The sequence below is a fragment of the Dicentrarchus labrax genome, unplaced genomic scaffold (assembly GCF_905237075.1).
Source record: "Dicentrarchus labrax unplaced genomic scaffold, dlabrax2021, whole genome shotgun sequence".
In the NCBI taxonomy this organism is placed as follows: Eukaryota; Metazoa; Chordata; class Actinopteri; family Moronidae; genus Dicentrarchus; species Dicentrarchus labrax.
The window spans coordinates 28,244,527-28,262,822 of NW_026136719.1; the positions used below are offsets into that span (position 1 = coordinate 28,244,527).

General features: G+C 39.8%; 1 protein-coding gene across 3 annotated transcripts in view; it reads right to left on the reverse strand.

The window, feature by feature from the left end:
- ntrk3b (neurotrophic tyrosine kinase, receptor, type 3b) overlaps window positions 1-18,296 on the reverse strand; it is a 173,967-nt gene that overhangs the window by 78,258 nt on the left and 77,413 nt on the right. For all 3 annotated transcript variants that reach the window (XM_051379933.1, XM_051379932.1, XM_051379930.1), the window contains exons 5-8: window positions 9,640-9,794; window positions 8,840-8,982; window positions 6,406-6,547; window positions 265-567 (exon numbers count right to left, since the gene is read on the reverse strand). In XM_051379933.1, the coding sequence (XP_051235893.1) occupies window positions 265-567; window positions 6,406-6,547; window positions 8,840-8,982; window positions 9,640-9,794 (743 nt within the window). The remainder of the gene's footprint in view (window positions 1-264; window positions 568-6,405; window positions 6,548-8,839; window positions 8,983-9,639; window positions 9,795-18,296) is intronic.

Genomic DNA, 18,296 nt, shown 5'->3' on the forward strand with positions numbered 1-18,296 from the left:
TGGGCCATGCATGCTCTTCGGGGAGTTTCTTGGCAGTATTTCTTTTGCTCCTGTGCTTTTATTCTTATTTAAATCCAGAGGAATGTAGGCGATATTCAGGCAGTAAAAATGTGTTCATAACCCTTGTATAAATGCCATTTTACCCATGAGTATACTCTCAATAGTAATTATGAGGACATCAACGCTGCCAGCTGCCAACAGTGCATCACTCATCAACCACAAGCACGGAGAGGAATAGCTACCAAGAAGCAGCGAACCACTCACCGTCGTCGTCATCTAGGATGTCGAGGAAGTGACCATACACTGTCTTGGTGACTGTTCCCAGAGGGTTGCTGGCCTCCAGAGTGTAGTTGCCGTTGTTTATGTGTGTTGGGTTCTGGAAGGTCAGACAGCCCTCCAGATAGTCCTGGTAGAAGTCCATCTCAGTTCGGATGTACTCGTTCAGGATAATCTCCTTTTGCTTGTGGAACCAGCGCAGCTTGGGATGGGGGTAACCGCGGACCGTGAACTCGATGCAGGTATCATGGCGCTGCTCAGGCTCAGCCAGTCTCAGGATGACTGGAGGAACTGCAGGAAAGAAGAAAGAAAGCATGGAATTTACATGACAGATTCTAGGCATACTCTCCATCCGTAGAGGAAAGAGCAGAATGAGCAGTTCCTGGATCACTCAAAAGTTCTCTTTTCTGTTTTGAAACCCTCATCGGTTTTCCTGATTGCTTTCTGATTCCTTTTGAGCAATAACTTGAGCATTATTAAGACCTTTATGTGTTGAGAAAGTTCCACAACCCTTGGGCTGATGAAAACATGTCCCAATTCTTTGGAAATAAAATAATAATGCAGCAGCAGACTAAACACAAAGCAGTTTTGATTTGTTGTGGAAAACATGACATTTTGAAGGCAGGTTTTTTGCCTGGTAGTGGCAATGAGCCTTTTACCGTGTGTTACATATAGAGGGACTCCTCTTTCTTGAAACAGACAGAGGAATCTCCTCTACATAAACAAGCACATAGCCTCCTCCTCTGACATGCAGCAACACACCTCTGATCCACAGCACCGCCAAGCTGAGAGGCAATTTATCAATTTAATACCATCAGATACATTTCATAAACAATTCATCCACTGATTTGTCTTTGCGATGAGTCACTCTTGCAGCTACATCATCAAAAGGAAATATTTGGCAGACGGCATTACCTGGCAGTCTCTCTCTGTGTCTGTTCTACATACCAGCCCCCACCAAACTCACACTCACACACACACATACACTCATAATACACCACTGCTTTGTCTCTAGCTGGGTCTCAACAAAGTCTGCATTTCTATAATCATGTGCGAGCAACCCTATTAATATAGCTAGAGAACGGTTGCATGTGTGTATTTATGTTTTCATTCAACCAACCCTGCAGTTTCATGCAATGTGCTATTAAATAGTAACATGTTTTCTGATTATAATTTTAATCATGAAATAGGGTTGAGGTTAGTTAAGGCATGTATTCATTAAAAATACCAAATATTCACTGATTATTGGCACCAAATAGAGGATTTGCATAGCTGGATTAACCTGTTTGGAGGACCCAGAGCAAAATGTTGTTGTTGGGTCCCGATTATTGACTCCCCCACACCTACGGTATGACCCTCTGTGCATTGTGTATATACCTTCCCAAGCCTCCAAGTTCCCATTACTGTAAGAACAGTACACAAAACAGACTATATGGCAGCTTCATTTTTTGCCCAGACAGCTAACCAATAATGCAACTTGGGCTTAGCTTTTCTGTGTCTCAATTTGTTTGAGGTATTTTGATTATTGCCAACTTCATTTTGGGAAAAAAAAGCACAATGCGAGCCACGCTAATTGTAAACACTACACTTGTGCATCATTCATAGGTGATAAATTGATTATAATTGATTTTTTACATAAACTGAGGATAAAAGTAGCTGTTAATTACAGCTCTAGTTTTTATAACTGTTGTTGATTGTGCACCATGGATACCTCATGTTTTCAAACCAAATAATTCTCCAGTAAAAAAAAAAAAGGAACAAAGTATTTATTAGTGTTTGAAAGCTGTCATTTCATAAATTGCTTTTGTGATATTGTTCCTGCTAGACAATAGTGACAATAAAGTTATTCAACTGAACTAAATGCTAAGGCATGTGTATGTGTGAACGTGTTGGTGTGGGGGAGTGTGTAGAGCTTTGATTTATGAGCACAGGAAGAAAGAGAAAAGAAAGAGAGAGGAGGGAGGAAGATGGGCGGTATACAGCCGTGCCACCTAAAGACAGAGAGTGGAAAAGCAAAATTCTCTTGTTGATGGACAGTTAGGGGACGATCCATTTTCCCCTCAGCGTGGCTGTCAGCCCAGTCTCAGTCAATACAATACAAATCAGTGCGGCGCTCCATACTGGTCTACAACAACATGGTGTCCTTGTGGCGCTAATACAGATGACAAGCTTTGATAAATACATGCCTTTGATCAGTGAGAACACTGAATACAAGGCTAGTTTTGCAATGTTATCTAGTGGTAACAGTGGTGGCATATTTCAAATGTCATGTTCCAGCCAGACTACAGATAGGACGTCATGGCTGGCGGTGACAGGGGAGGCAACAGTTTCATGGGGCAGACATTGTCACATATTCCCTCTGGGATGAGCCACATTGTGATTAAGATTATAACCTGTAAGAAGCAGCATAGTGTTATTATGTAGAGTGTCTGGAGGGATACAATCACCTAATTTCTTCATTAATTACTCATATTAAGAGTTAATGCTTTGCTCTACTTGTAGAGCTACGCAGGGAACAGAACAACTAACCTAAGCATTAGTTAGTGCCTTGTTCTTAATAGAGAGCTACATTGTGCCTATAGGACCTAAGGAAAAAAACATAGTAAGTTATGCGAGTCCACAGTGCTGTAGAGCTGCTATTGTTCCAGACAGCAGCAGGACAATGGGCCTGCAGAATTTGCATTGTGGTTAATTACAGTTTCGCTAAAATAGGGGACTCATCTTTGAATGCAGAGAATGTTACTTGACGGCTGGTAATTTCCCTGTCAATCAGATTACTCCCTAATCAGAGCAGCAGTTTAAGCTATTTTATGACATTTCCAGAGACAAAAGGCTGCACAGGGGAGGAAATGTAATTACCATCAGAGCATGTGGTGAAAAATTAATAAGTTAATTTGCAGCACCAGCAGAGAGTGTCAACAGGAAAAATGCCTGGAGATGTACATCCATTGAGTGTCCGTGTGGAGGAAGCCCTGAAGACTAGATGTTGCAAAGTCAATCTGTCATTCTAGCATGGTCCTTAGCAGCTCTGCTCCAGTAGGGAGTGTTTGAATTGGTGACAAATCTCAGCTGTCCTGTAGCGTGATGCATTGCAAACAGCCACAATAGATTGTGCTCTACAACAGCAAGCTTGCTACAAAGAGAAAAACGTCAAGCACCTTTGATAAATATTGGCTTTGAATATATTCTGTCCAACATCTGCTCCGGGACAATCTACAGGGTAAACCTGTGTAAGAGCTGAGGTATATGCTGTTATTCATGGTCTGGATATTAGAGGAACATTCTGATGGTTACCAAATCATTGCTTTATCATTGCTGAGGGTTGTATTTTTTTTTTCCTTTTTGCTTTCCGCTTAGATCAAGGCTGAGCTTTCATGTGGGCTGGAGGGTATATTCTTGCTAATTGGCTACATCAATTTCACTTGGTTTGTAACTGTGCAACACCTCATTGCATTCTAAATGTACCTGCATAATTTGGCTGTTCTGCTTGATAAAGGAGATTTTTTTTCTGTTGTAAATTATTCTCTTAGAATGTCAGCGTTGTTAATGCAAGATATATTTCAGTCCCCAACACAAGTCCATCAAAGCTGCCATGAAAGACATCTTATGCAAAATAAAAACACAAGTGTTCATGGCTCCAAGTGTTCGTACTGTACCAGCTGCATTCTAAATAAGCGTTTTTGTTTTTTTTTTAATTTACAGTATTGCCTTTTCCCGTTGGCCAGATTTTGCCCGGTTAAATTAAACGTCAGTAGTGACCATTCCTGTTGTGACAGGTTTAAAAAAGGATAATTAACAAGACACGAGACAATACAGTCAATACGTCCCCTGCCTTCCATTCATTGAGCATATGCTGTTTATTAAAAAGCTTCACACTGACATACTGTATTACCACTATTTAAGTTAATATGGCAAACTTGTTAGCAAACAGTTGTTTATTTACACATCAAGTAGACATGGAGCATTATCTTGGCCACATGATGAATGTAAATTCATTCACTCTCATTTCACTGCAGCTGTGTTTTGCTCTTGACTAAGTCATGAAATATTTGTGTTTCTTAAATGTTCACAAGCTAGTTGCTAATGTCGATCGTTTGGTTCAGTCTGTTTTTCGGAGTTTCTTTTGCTGCTACCAGCTGCCTCCTGCCCCTAGAAACAACATTGTTGACAGCAGTGAGAGCGGACCATAACAGTAAAGTTGCAGACCAAGAAAAAAAAACAATGAACTGAAAGATGCTAAATGCTCCATACTGCTGAGGGGAAGGTGCAGAATTGGCTCATAATTATCAGTGGGTTTGTCACTATGAGCGATCCCTTTCAAATAGTCAATTGATCCAAAGTTAACATAAACATATCAGCTAAGGCAGCTTTAAATTTAGGACAGACCAGGATTTTGGTTAAATATTGAAAAAGTCAACACATGCTATCTTGCACTTCAAGTCAGGATTAAACTTTTCAGTATTTAAGACAACAATCTTTCCCTAAGGCCTTAAGTTGGCTAAAATAAACATAAAAATTAATTAAAGTTAATACTGTAGGAGTTACACATTGTAGAGAAAATATGTGAAACATTAAACATTTAACAGAACCGATATAAACATTTCCTCATTAAGTTGATAAAAAGATAATTACATCCCCTGCAAAGGTATTTACAAATGCAAATATGGGCCAAATGAATACATTATTACCTCTGACTGGTGTTCTTCTCTTCTATGGTCAGTCAAATTCAAAGCCAGAAGATCTACCGTCTTTAAGCCTATATAGCCAGCCCAGCTTGTTTCAGCTCTGACCAAATACCGTAGATACAGTAGCTGTAGGACAGTAATTTCTGCCTCACAAAATGATTGAGCAGCAGAAACCTCACAATGAAGCTGTAAAAATCACTGACAGTTAAGACCATTTGTTCCTCAAGTTGTGCTGTCTTATGGTATACTGGATTACAATAATCTTAGCAGCCTGTACCAAACTATGCCAGATTTTACCAAACCATAGTAGTCCCCAGTTGATGGGCTCTAATGTGGATAAGCCACTAGCTCAGTGGTCGGCAACAAGATTTCATTCCAAGCAATCACTACACCAGCAGGGTTCACTGATTAGTGCATCCAACAAAAGAGCAACCTAATTTCACATTTTAGGCATTTGATCCTTATTCAGAGTATCCACTCCAAGAGAGAGCAAATAAGATATAATACACTAGAAACATGACTATTGATGGAGACAATGGAGAGAGATGTAGTGGTGACTGAATTGATAATATTTCAGTTATTGCATGCTTGATGGAGGTGGTTTCGCAGTACAGATGTTCAGACTACATTTAACACTCAGCATTTAAACCTGAGAAAAAAATAATCACACACTTGCATTTTTACACACTTGCTCACGGCATTGCTCTAGGGGAAGAGATACTGGTCAGTTCCTCTAGTGCCATGATGTCGACATATTTGGCATTTAGGGAAGTGTCTTGACAGCTATTGGATGGATTGCTAGAAAAGTTCGTTCAGATATTATTTATATAATTATTTATATTATTATTTCCCTTGAATTGTAATATGTTGGGTGATCCCTTAAGCTTGCTTGCACCATCATCATTGCTAAGCTAATGAAATTCCCAACAGCCTTAGCTGCACTTTTTAATACTAATTAGCAAATATTATGCTAACACACTAAACTAAAATGATGACATGGTAAACATTATACATGCTTAACATCACAATTAGCGTTAGCATTGTTGTTTTTGTTTTTCTTATGCCACTGTGGTGACATGGTAACATTTTCTGCACACACCTCAGGCCAAGCTACTGAAATTTTTAGATGTTCCACTATTCACCTTGATTATATTCAACATAAACTAGATAATAATTAAAACAAATTAGTCGGAACTTGCACATAATACATGGGCGGCATTATGACCTCTGAATCTTAAAGCAATACAGGGAATAATCATTTCAAGGGAATAATAATATCTTATTAATATTAAAAAGGAAGCAACCGCAACCTGTAGTGTAAATGTGAAATGTCATTGGTCATGAGTTACTGCGTCCATTATGGGCTTAAATGTAGCCTCCACCTCTCTCCTGTCCCTTCTGCCTTTCCCTAGATTTAATCGTAGAAAACAGAAATCTAACTCACATTGTACGTTGAGCTGGATGGAAGAGTTGGTCATCCCCACCACATTCTCTGCAATGCAGGTCAGCTGGAAGTTGTTGTCATCTCGGCTGATGTTGAACAGAGTCAGGTTGATAGAGTGGATGTTCGGCCAGTATACATTGGACTAAGGAAAAAGGATGAGAGACGCAGATTTTAGGATTGTGAAGGATGTACACACCATATATAATTAATATTACCAGGGATTAAATGATCTGTAATTACTGAATTGCATTTAAAGTTCATTATGGATTCATTAAATAAAATAGAATAAGGTGAAGTATACACTACCAGTAGTAATTAGTCTCTGTAGCGATCTAGCCTGATCTTACTACTGGCAGGATAGAATTACAGCAAGAATGAAAAGAGTGATATATGCAATTTTTGGCACTAATTGGACTAACTGATTCACAGCTTTTCACCTTTAGGTAGCCAACTACAATGCTTAAGCTTCCCTTCTTGTCCTCAGTTGGCCAGGTTCCCTAAGACTTCACTCATCCTGATGAGCTACAGTATCTGTCTACCCTAAAACATCAGGCCTGAGGCTGGGGTAACTTTCATCTGTAAAGTCACTGCAAGCATTAAAGACACAGATGACAAATGCAGCCACACAGCAATTTCAGAAACTGCTGTTTTCCTCCTCATGCTGTTTATCTCTGCTGTTGTTGTTGCTGTGACGTCCCTGGGGCCTGTCTCAGGGAGCAAGATTAGCAGGTTAGCCAGCTCACTGTGGGTTCAACCGAGGCAACTCAGTCTTACAAAAGTACCTTATTTTGAGCATGGGTAGATCATCATAGTAACCTATACCGAACAGTTACAAGAGCTACAAAACAGCTTAAATCGAGGCTCTGTTCTTCTTATGTGAATAAGTGAGTTGGCTTGATGTGACATACAGCCTGGATATTTCAGTTTGTCAAAGTAGGCTTTGAAATTTATCTAAAGCTGTTGTCACAGCAACATGTCTTACAGCCCAAATCTACAAAAGTCCATGCTAATTCACAGGTGGCTGGATCATGATTGTAGGTTTTTAGGGTTAAGTCACATAAATGAACACATTTTTTGATACAGTGTGATAGAATTATGATTTTAGATTAGATAGAATATGCAGAATAATCAGAAACCACTACGATCTGTTGGTATCACAATTCATTTCATTTTTCAATTAAGAGTTAAATACCTATACATGATGAAGTACAAAATGAAATAAAACAGGTGCATTAAAAAAAAAACCAACCAATTCAAATTTAGTTTTACATAATATGAGCAAAAAGATATATCCTCAACTAAAAGCTTCTGAGCGTTAAATGGTAGTGGTTATATATGGATATGGGTTTTTTAATGGACAGTGCCAATGCTGATATTTAGAGAGCAGGGCTGCCAATGGCCAATATCAAAACAAAGAAAAGTCATGTATAATTATATAATTTGTATAGGAAAATTCAGGTATATGTTTACAGCCGGATACGTGAGAGTTATAGTACAGGGCTTGAAACCAACTTTTTCACCTCCTTCCCAAAAGTCACAGGGGGAGCGCTAACATCGTTCCACAGAAGCCACTCTGACAATGCCCCCTGCAGATGAGTCTGAAGACATTTGTTGTTTTTTGGCCTTGTGAGCACGGACATCGGCCAATGCCAATTGTCTCAAAATGGCAGATAATCGGCAGATTAATCGTCCAACCCGTCTATCACTAATAGATGGTTCAAGTATGACGTTATGATGGAAATTCGTCACACTAAAATGAATATAATGTACTTGCAATTGTTTAGATTTTTATCAGTGGTTTCCAATAGGTTTTGCTTATCACCCCTTACAAATGGCAGTGCAAACAAATCAATCATGTTTCAGATGTCTGAGTTCCAAATAGATATTTTTCCCCTTTCATTTCTCAGATGGTTTCATTTAATTAACTTTCCAAGACCCAAAGAAGTCATATTATCCAATATTTACCCAATAAGTTGGAACTATGAATATAATTTTGGGTAGCAGAACGTCTTCTTCTTTCCTCACCCATTAATCATCTCATCACTCTTCAGATTTAAGTTGTGACCCTTTTTCACAGCAGCCATTTTGACATGAAGCAGTAGGGTAAACACAGGTTTTACGCATTATACTACTTAAGGGACATTCCATTAAGTGTAGCAGAGCCTTTCCAGTGAGCCAACATGCACAATAGCAGCACCCTGACTCTGTTTGACCTAACAGAATGGAAACTTCATTGGTAACACCTGTGTTTTCCCTACTATTTCATGTCAAAATGGCTGCTGTAAAAGACCTATAGTGGCCAGTAATGGAAGAAAAATGAAATTCAAATCATTAAATGGCATTCTGTCATCTTTCAGTGTCACTGAAGCTGTAAAACTATAAAAGCACAATGAATTCACAGCTGTTTGTATGCGTGCGAGTGTGTGTGTCTGACCAGGTGTGTGTTGATGGAGTGCAGGCCGCCGACAGTCCAGTCCACTTCAGGCAACGGCGATCCGGATCCATTGCAGCTCACAGTCACATTGTCACCCTCCATCACCAACACGCTGCTGTGGCTCACACTGATCTCTGGCAAGTCTGACAACACACACATGCAAATACACACACACACATACACACACAGTGTGTGTTCATGTTAATGCGCACCTGTCACTGCCTGTGTCTACATATTTTCACACCAAATCAATTAATCACTTTTCATTAATGTAACAAAATTAGTACAAAGGAGGTAGTGGGACACAAACACACAGACACACACAGACACAGACACACACAGACACACACAGACACAGACACAGACACAGACACACACAGACACACACACACACACACACACACACACTGGATTTCTCAGGGATGAGTCACCACCAGGAGATAATACTGCAGAGTCTACAGCCCCTGTCAGAAGCAACACACAGCTCCTCACATCAGATTCACCCTCTGAACTCTGTCATACCTCCTCCCCATCCCGCCTCCACTCGTCTTCCTGCTCCTCTTCCTCCATTTCACCTTTAACCCTTTCCTCCTTTCTCCTGCTTTTCCTGTCTTCTTCCGTCTGACGTTCTCATTTTTTACCTTCCGCTTGTTTCCTTTTCCCTTGCTCTCCTTTTTACCCTTTCCCTCCTTCCATCTTTCCCCTGCTGCTTCCCTTATTTTTTCCCTCTTCACAGATCACACCCTCCTTCCTCCTTCTCCTCCTCCTTCTCCTCCTCCTCCTCCTCCTCCTCCTCTTACCACAGTTGTGGATGTACATGTTGTGCAGTCGTATCTTGGAGGCTCCGTTCTTGCAGTACAGCTGCTGGGTATGGAGCCCGGCTTCTCCTCTCTGCTGCCACAGCTGGATCCAGCGAATATCACAGCCGCAGTCAAACACCACGCCATCTAGACGCCTTGAAACACAATTAAGAAACAGCATAATCAACAATGACAGTAATACCAGTTCATCCAGCGGGGATGTAACGCAAAGCTACTACCTGTATCTGTTTGTCACAAACATATCTGGGGCCATATTGCATGATTTATGTTTAAAAGCTGGAGGTTGTGTAAATAATGTGGAGGAGGCACAGATGAATGTGAATGCGATGTGAATCTGCCTATGATAAATTGAGAAAGCTACTGACAAACTGCAGGCTTTATCAGCTCATTGGCCACATTTTAAATAATAATTTTATAATCATAAAAAAAAGTGGTAGACGGTCCAGATGAAAAGAGAGTTGGCCTAAAGTACCTACAACAAAAATTGTGAAAGCTGTCAACAAAAATTGCAAATGCTCTCCCGGCTATTTTGCATTTCTGAGTCGGTCCCCAACTAGTGTCAAGTTCTTAAAATGCCAGGCTTCAATATTAAGTCAATAAGACAGACAGACGGTTCTCAGCAAATCCTGCTAACATTATCAGTTTGAATATGTCCCAGTGGTTACAAGGGAGAGTATGAGCATTTTTATCTCTGTTGTCTCTCGTCGCCCAATGTAATCTCGGCATCATTAAAAATTAGGCTTCACCCCTCAATGTATTCCCAAGAAGTAAATAAAGGTTGAATGAATAAATCTTTATGGTTCTGACCTGAGGTTATTAATGCCAAGGTTAGCTTGACAACAGCCCTGGACTGACAGTGTGTTTTCACGTCATTTCACCGAACCAGAGCAGTGTGGAGAGGCAGAGCTGTCTACCCCCAGCATGTTATGTTGATGGTTTGAGGAAGGGGATATACAGTAATTGTTGGACGATTAACTTCTCTATTAGCAACAGCAAGAGAGGAAGCAATAACAATCTTCAGCTGCACGAAAAGGACCATTACTGACAACAGTAGTAAATGAGAAACATTCTTCACAATATCAATGATTATGATATAATTACAAAGTGTCAATAGTAAAAATCAACAATATAATTGAGTGACTCATACAGAACACCCCGGCATATATGACAGATGTTTTATAATAGTTGGATTTATTCCAATTAACAGTCAAGAAGAAAAACAATGAAGGTCTACACTGTGGTATTCAAATGTGAGAAGGTCAAGGGTCAAAGCAGTGTTCAGGCTATCAGTCTCTGGCTGCATTAGCGGCAGGCAGGTATCATTACGCGCCTCTGTGCATACATTTCATTCTCACAGCAGCGTGCACCAGAGTCACATTATTCAGCACTGTACGCCAACCTCTGCATTTTGCATATGTCCAATTTGGAGGCTGTGATTGGCCAATTTTGTCAAGATGAATGCCTGTCCAAATGTCCTTGACAGAGGTCAATAAGATATTGCAGGATGCATGAATAATGTATGCGGTACGTCCACCATGCCATATAAAGTAATGAGAATAGATTTCCTCAGGTGGATCTCGCTTATTATCATGTGCTCACTGGATCTGATACTGTAGTCAGAGCCTTTTCATATTCACTATATGACAGCATACTCACTGAGCTAACACGCTACAAGGAAGGGACACTTGCACATCTACTCTCTTTTTGGGCATATTACACAGGAAAAACAATGACAAATATCTAAATGTGAACAAACTCATTCTGTCCTCGTGTCTTCAACTGCAGACAGATATTTGTGTTTTGATTATAGGACAAAACCATTTTTCTTTTCTGATGAATGTTTCCATATAAGATGAGAAAATAAACCATATGGTACTTTTGAACAGAGGGAATTTAAATGACTAAGACAAAGACAGAGCTGTAGGATAACTTTCCCTATTGCCGATGTACTTTTTGTTGTGAATAAATGCAGCAAAATATAAGGGATCGCACAGACCATTTACGTGACTACTTTTCAGATATTATCTCAGGCAGATCATACTTTAGCATTCCTACAATAGCGCAAGCATATATGGCAATAGGCGGGAATCCACAAACACTGAGGTCATGAGTTGAATCCCACAGCATTTCCTCTTTTAGAAACTAACAAATGCTCATAAATCAACCCAATGAACTAAACTCTAACTATAATAACTGTCTCTGCACTCTATCTCCCCTATTATCAGTACCAGAGTATTTCTTTCCAGGAAACGTTTTGGGAAGTTATTAGTGAATCACTGACACAAAAGTTCAAACATTACCATTTTATTTGCCAACACAAGGGTCTAAATGGTGTTTCAAAAGTCTCTCCACACTATCATTTGGAGTAAATATTGAAATTCTGATGGAGAAACTCCACTCAGTTTGTTGGCCTAGAAGCAGTCAAATTTAAATATAGTGAGTCTAAAAATACTGGAATCAGCCTCATTAATAATCAGTTAGTTTACTTTTTTAAGAATGTCACAACACAAAAGTGACATTAGAAATAAAATATCACACAGTGCCCTGTAACAAAACAACTCTCAAAAAAACAAAATCGAAAATCTCAAATGCATGCATATTCAGCAACATGTTGGACAAACTTTATCTGTGCTATGAAAACTACCCTGTGTGTAGCACAGAAAAGTTGATTCCACAGACAGGTAGCTCTCTACATGCTGCTGCAGAGGAGAATTTCACCATTAAAAGGTTTTCATTTAATGTTGAGCAAGTCAAACCACATGGGATCAAAGCTCACCAGAGCAGGGCAGCCCAGGCTTTCCCCCTTTATACTGTAATTATGTTAATTGTTAATAAGAACCACCACCTCCATACATTACCCACTGTTCCTCTGGGCAGAGCTGATCAGGGCCAGCATGCAGACGTACAGATACAGAAAAAAGCAGGATATTGCACACACAGGAAAACGCACTACCCTGCATTTCAAACGTGTGCCCAGGCTGTGATTTTACAACTCCAGCATCTAAACAAGTCATGAGACAACAAAAGAAAAAAAAAAAACACAGAAAACTGACAGCTGGAAGTTGATAAATGTCTGAAGGAGAGCAGATTAGACTTAGAAAAGAATAAAAGCAAACAGCAGTGTGACCCCAGATACAGAGAGTGAACAGCATGGTGTTTCCTTGAAGCTGGCTAACGATCCACCCCGCTACTCCAGAGGAGAGCTAATGATCACCACCGGAGGCTGTTTTTCTGGGAAATGTACACACAGGTGCTTGTGTGGCTGAGGAGCAGCGGATCACAAGCAACGATAAGCTATATACCGCATTGTTGCTCGCACGCTTTGATCTCAGCTTGAACGCTCCGCTTCCTCTCCTTACACTGTTGTCAGGCATTATTTTAGGTTTTTAAATCCTGTGTGTTTAATAAATCGCCTTATTTGGCACATTTTACCACCGCGCTACTGATGTTGGGTGTGTCTGTAGGTTGTGTTTCCTGTGATGCCTGGCTTTGTGGTAATTCAGCAGAAAGATGTGTAGTTACTGTAGTTGCTCTAAGTGCTCCCCTTGTCACATTGTTAGTCACTTCTACTACAATACCGCATTCCCAGGTTATTTGTGAATCTATCTCTCATTAGTAGTAAGCAAGCTTTATCTACAGGTTTGTTCCTTGTTCAGTGTTTCTGTGTGGCTGTACAGGCTCAATTCTGATCTTTGCTTGTGGCCAAATTGTGTCTCTAAAGCCCAGACAGAATGGTGGATGCACCAGCAACAGTGCCAATTTGTTCATTATGTTTTATTAATAATATTATTTGCAGCTTTCATAACTTTTGGACCTGAATCTCTGCTGTTTGGAGTTTAGCTCATGTTCTTACTTTCATCTAACAGATTTTAGCCTCGCTGTTTACAGACCCCTAGCCAGTGAAAACTAAACAGACCATACCCCCAGGCCTGGGCAGCCTGTGTTGTTGAATTTTCCTTTCCTTTCATTCTTCATTATTCATTAAAAAAAAAAAAAAAAAAGGTTTTTCTAGTTCATTTCAATGCAATTATTGGCGAAATTCAGACATAAATTGTTGAAATAATCAGTTCCAGCAAACCCCTTAAAGAAAATTATTTATGAGAGTTCAAATATGAATGATACTGTATGTATTACAAAACACTGACTTTAGAGTTTACTTTCCCTTTAATTTTCCCGATTTTTTTCCAAAACTGTACAATATAAAATATACATATACAGTGTTTCCTCTAGGATTTTTTTTAGCAGTGGGGGCAGGCCTGTCCGAACAATATATTTGTATTCAAATTTAGATTATATTTTTTATATTAAAGCAGTCAAGGGCATTCAGAGCAGAGTTGCTGAAAATATGTAATCCATATCCAAATAGGAGCCCATTGTAATTTTCACCCCAGTTGATTTGCGAGACATAGGCACAGGTCAAGGTGTTGAAGTTTAACATCCTGCTGGCCTTAGAGAAAAGTTGTAAAGTATACTCAATTTAACAAATAAACGTATATAATAATTAGGGTTGCAAAATTCGGGGAATTTTCAAAGTTGGAAACTTTCCATGGGAATTAAAGGGAATATATGGGACTTAACGGGAATAAAGGGAATTAATGGGAATATATGGGAATAAACTGGATATTTTTAATATTGCTTGTTATAATACTGTTAGTCTATAACAGGGAACTTACATTTAGTTGAAAAAAAACACCCTATATTCGTCAATGACATGCACACACGCAGTAATCTGCATAGGCTACTACATACTGGCCAACATTTGTTTTTTAAAATATGGGAGTTTTGTTTTAGTTTTTTGTTTGGGGGGGTTGAATACATAACCCATTGCTATTAACCTATTTGGGTTAATTGTATTGTATGCATATAACCATAACCATAGCCATAGTAAATCATAATATGTTAAGCTGAAGGTCAATGGTTTGGGCTACTACTTATGGTGCTATCCATTTGTCTCGTAAATCCCCCGCCCGAGTTGCTCTGACGTGAGAACGTGACGTAATTGCCTGGCTTGTACCACTTTTGGTACGTTCCGTTTGTCTTTGGGCATTACGAATCGGAAAGAAGTACAGCAGCTGTCTTGTTATTGCTTGTCATCTAAACAAGCTCAATGTGAAATAATAATGTTTTTCTACAGAAACACTAACATTTCAAGTAATTCCGTTATTGCAAGTCTTACATTTCAATAATATTTTGCCATTTTTGCCTATTTCAATGTTTCCAAAATTCCCCAGCTTATCTTTCCATGGAAAGTTTCCGGAAATTTACCGGAAAATGTCCGCCCCTTTGCAACCTTAGTGATAATCCTTGTAATTGGTAAAGGGAAGGGGCCTATGTGAGTTTGTGTTACTAATTAAACATTTCCTTGTACTGGCAATATACAGTACAAAGGAAGAGATTGGGGAATATTGGGTCAGTCTTTACTTTTGCAGCCCAGTTCTGGCAGTAGTGGTTAGGTTTTGGCACCCAGACTTGGACCAGTACAGGCTAGGTTTGGCACTTTCAAAAAATAAGATGCTGCTCCACGCATTTGTGTATATGTGCACACCTTCTGAGAGACAAAGGAGGCAAAAGAGGCAGACAGAAAGCAGACTATTAAGATACTGGTTTGAGCGAAGCACCAAGTCTTTGTATTACTCAAACATCATTCGCATAACAATATTGTTTGTACTTGGCTATCAGCCAACCATCAAATTGCGAGCTGTCCTGAGGTCTCTCTTTGGGTAACTTGCACACTCTCTTATTCCCTACTCTGCCTTACCCCAAAGACTGAGTGAGGATTATCAATACAGATAAACTGTAGTTTAGTTTTAATGATCACAGAATGGAATGTTCAGATAAGAAACAGATACAGTGAGTTTGCAGAAAACTACCTGTGCTGTGCATGAAGCAGATCAGGCTTCTGGCTCAGCGCAGGTGTCCCTGCCATATGAAAAGTCAATAGCTATTGTATACCTAGCATGCTCGACCACCCGTCATTCACTAAAACAAACCCCACGTCTTTCTGTTAATTATACTGCCAGGAGAGACTTCGGTTTTACTCCACATCAGCAAAGCTCAGCAGCAGCAGGTGTTTGATCTCCCCTCAGACTGGCAGCCAGGGAGTTGCAGGCACAGTGGGTGGGGGACAGCAATGCAACCAGTTGGGTGTGCTGCTACAAGGTGTCCCCAACAGAGCTGCAGCAAGAGAACAGTGGTTCTGCGTATGGAAAAAAAAAAATAAGCGACTCAAAATGTGCTGCTGGGTTGGGGTGGCCCGACTTCAGTCTGATTGGCCATGGCCACCACAGGCCACTCCCCCGCTGCACAATTGGCCAAGGTGCTAGTATATGAGGGTTATAGAGTAGAAGAATAGCTGTTTATTTGGTTTGGAGAAATTCACAAATACTTTAAAAATAGGAAGTTGCATGTCTTCTCAATGGATCAGCTGGAGAGGATGCTGACTTTTTGCTTCGTCAATGTAGCTTTAGCCTCATTCTTATAGCATTATATCTTGTATGCAGCCATAAAATAGAACCGCCAGGGGTTGCAGTAGACCTAAAACCGCCAATGGGTAAAATGAAGCCACTATTGGAATGCTCTGATTTTCAAAGCACAAACAGGAGGTGATCTGTTTGATTTGATGATTGATTTTTAACATGGGGATGGACCAATGGGAGCACCCCCCTGCCCCGACACCACCAGTATTTTTATACTGCTTATTTTTAAAAACACACTGTAGTTTTGATGGTATTTACTTTCCCTTGAAAAATGTAACCGTAGCAGATGAGCGTAGTAGGGTCAGTGCAGGTTCATTTCCTTACTCACATTGCCTGCTCTACTTCCAGGATACAAACATCGACAGTAAAAACTATACTATCTGTAGTCATGCCTCATGTATTTGGTTACAGAGGTGTCTTGGTCTGAGGGAGTATTTTCAGCTGTTTGTCTATGATCTTATCGCTTTTCCGCTAATACTTGTTGCTATTTGTCACTTTGATTATGAAAATGATACTACTATAGAGTATATAGGCCACAACATAGAACTGATTACAGTATATAGTATATACACAGCAGAAATTGAATATAATATTCATAGGTATGTTTTCATAATGGGAATATCCACCTGACAATAAGAATTGTTGTGTTTTTGTGATGATAGAATGAGCTGTTTTTATCTACAGATGGAGCAGGTCGTCTTTTACAGAGTCTGCCATGTTGAACTGATATGTTTCTACAGTAGCACAGAACAAACAAAGCAAACACAGGCTCTGGCGCTTGGCGTTTTTTGCAAGTTTCATAGCCACTGTAGTTTCTTTAAAATTAGCTGGAAAACATTAAGAAGTCCTCTACAGATGGAGTTACTCGAAAGGAAAGATTGACATAGGCCTAGAAACAGTAACTTCGGGCACTGCTTAGTGAACAGTCACTTCTCTCTCCTTGATGATAATACTAATAATGCTTGATTATTGAGTTGTACTCTGTTGCCTGTTTTTCAATCATATCACTCTATTTTTTTGCATCAATCTTTGATGCAAAGCATTCACTGCTGTTGGGTTTCTGCACTGCACTTCACATAGATCACCTGTCAATCAAACAGTGTGGCCGGTACTGTCATTATTATTATAGCATGGAAAAGAGATAATCTAGCTGTCATGCTATCAAATTGGCTTGTCTTGAAGCAGTTGACTGACAGTCAGCCATCTATTCATAGACAATAGACTGTATAAGCAGATGAACTGGTCTCATTTTTACTGCATGTTTGCTACAACACCGCTGCACTGTTGCTCTTCTTCTATTAGAAATGACAAAGTATGTTCAGTTTTCATTGAACAGCAGGAGGTGGAGAGATTAAGAGTTTTTAGAAGGAATAGTTTAAATCAATCAAGGGGAATAAATGCAGAGAAAAACGGAGAGTTGACTCAACCGATGTCAGATTTAATACTCTTTTCGTCAGCAACAGCTTTTACAACATAAGCATTTTCCCCTGATCCTGCTAAATTTGCTTAACAGTTGCTTTTACCACACCACACTTAGTGTGTATCATTGCTTCACCACACTCCTGTTGTCGCTGGACCAGTTCCATCATTCTCACGCTGTATCTTCTGCTTATGTCATGGATAAAGCGCTACGCTGCAAATACTAATAAATCACCGATTTGTCCCATCATTGCTTTTCTGTAAGGTTGCAGCCACTTTGCCAGTCAGCGCCCCTGCAGGCTCTCTCTCTGCCTTTTTTCAAACCTCTACGTTTTTTTTTAGTCTGAGGAGCCAGACCTGACTTTGGCTTATCGACAACACCACCTGCACTGCAATCATGTAGAGGAGAGGGGACACCCGAGTCAGGTCAAGAAAGGCTCCAGGTAGGAAAAATGGACAAAGTGAGCAGGAGTGTTCAGAGGCAGTTTCTTCAGAGCCATAGATTTGAGCGGCGAGTCTTCAGATACTTTTGGAGGATAGATATTTTGAGAGGTGCTGTATGTGTATATTCATAGTATGTTCAGGATGGATGATATAGTGATATCTATTATTGTCTGAAATGTATAGTGTACTGAATCTTCATTGCATTTAACAGGATAGTTACTACAAGATCGATTCTATTTCTAAACATTCATACGAATTGTATATTCTGTCATAATTGTTTTTGCTGTATCTTAAAAA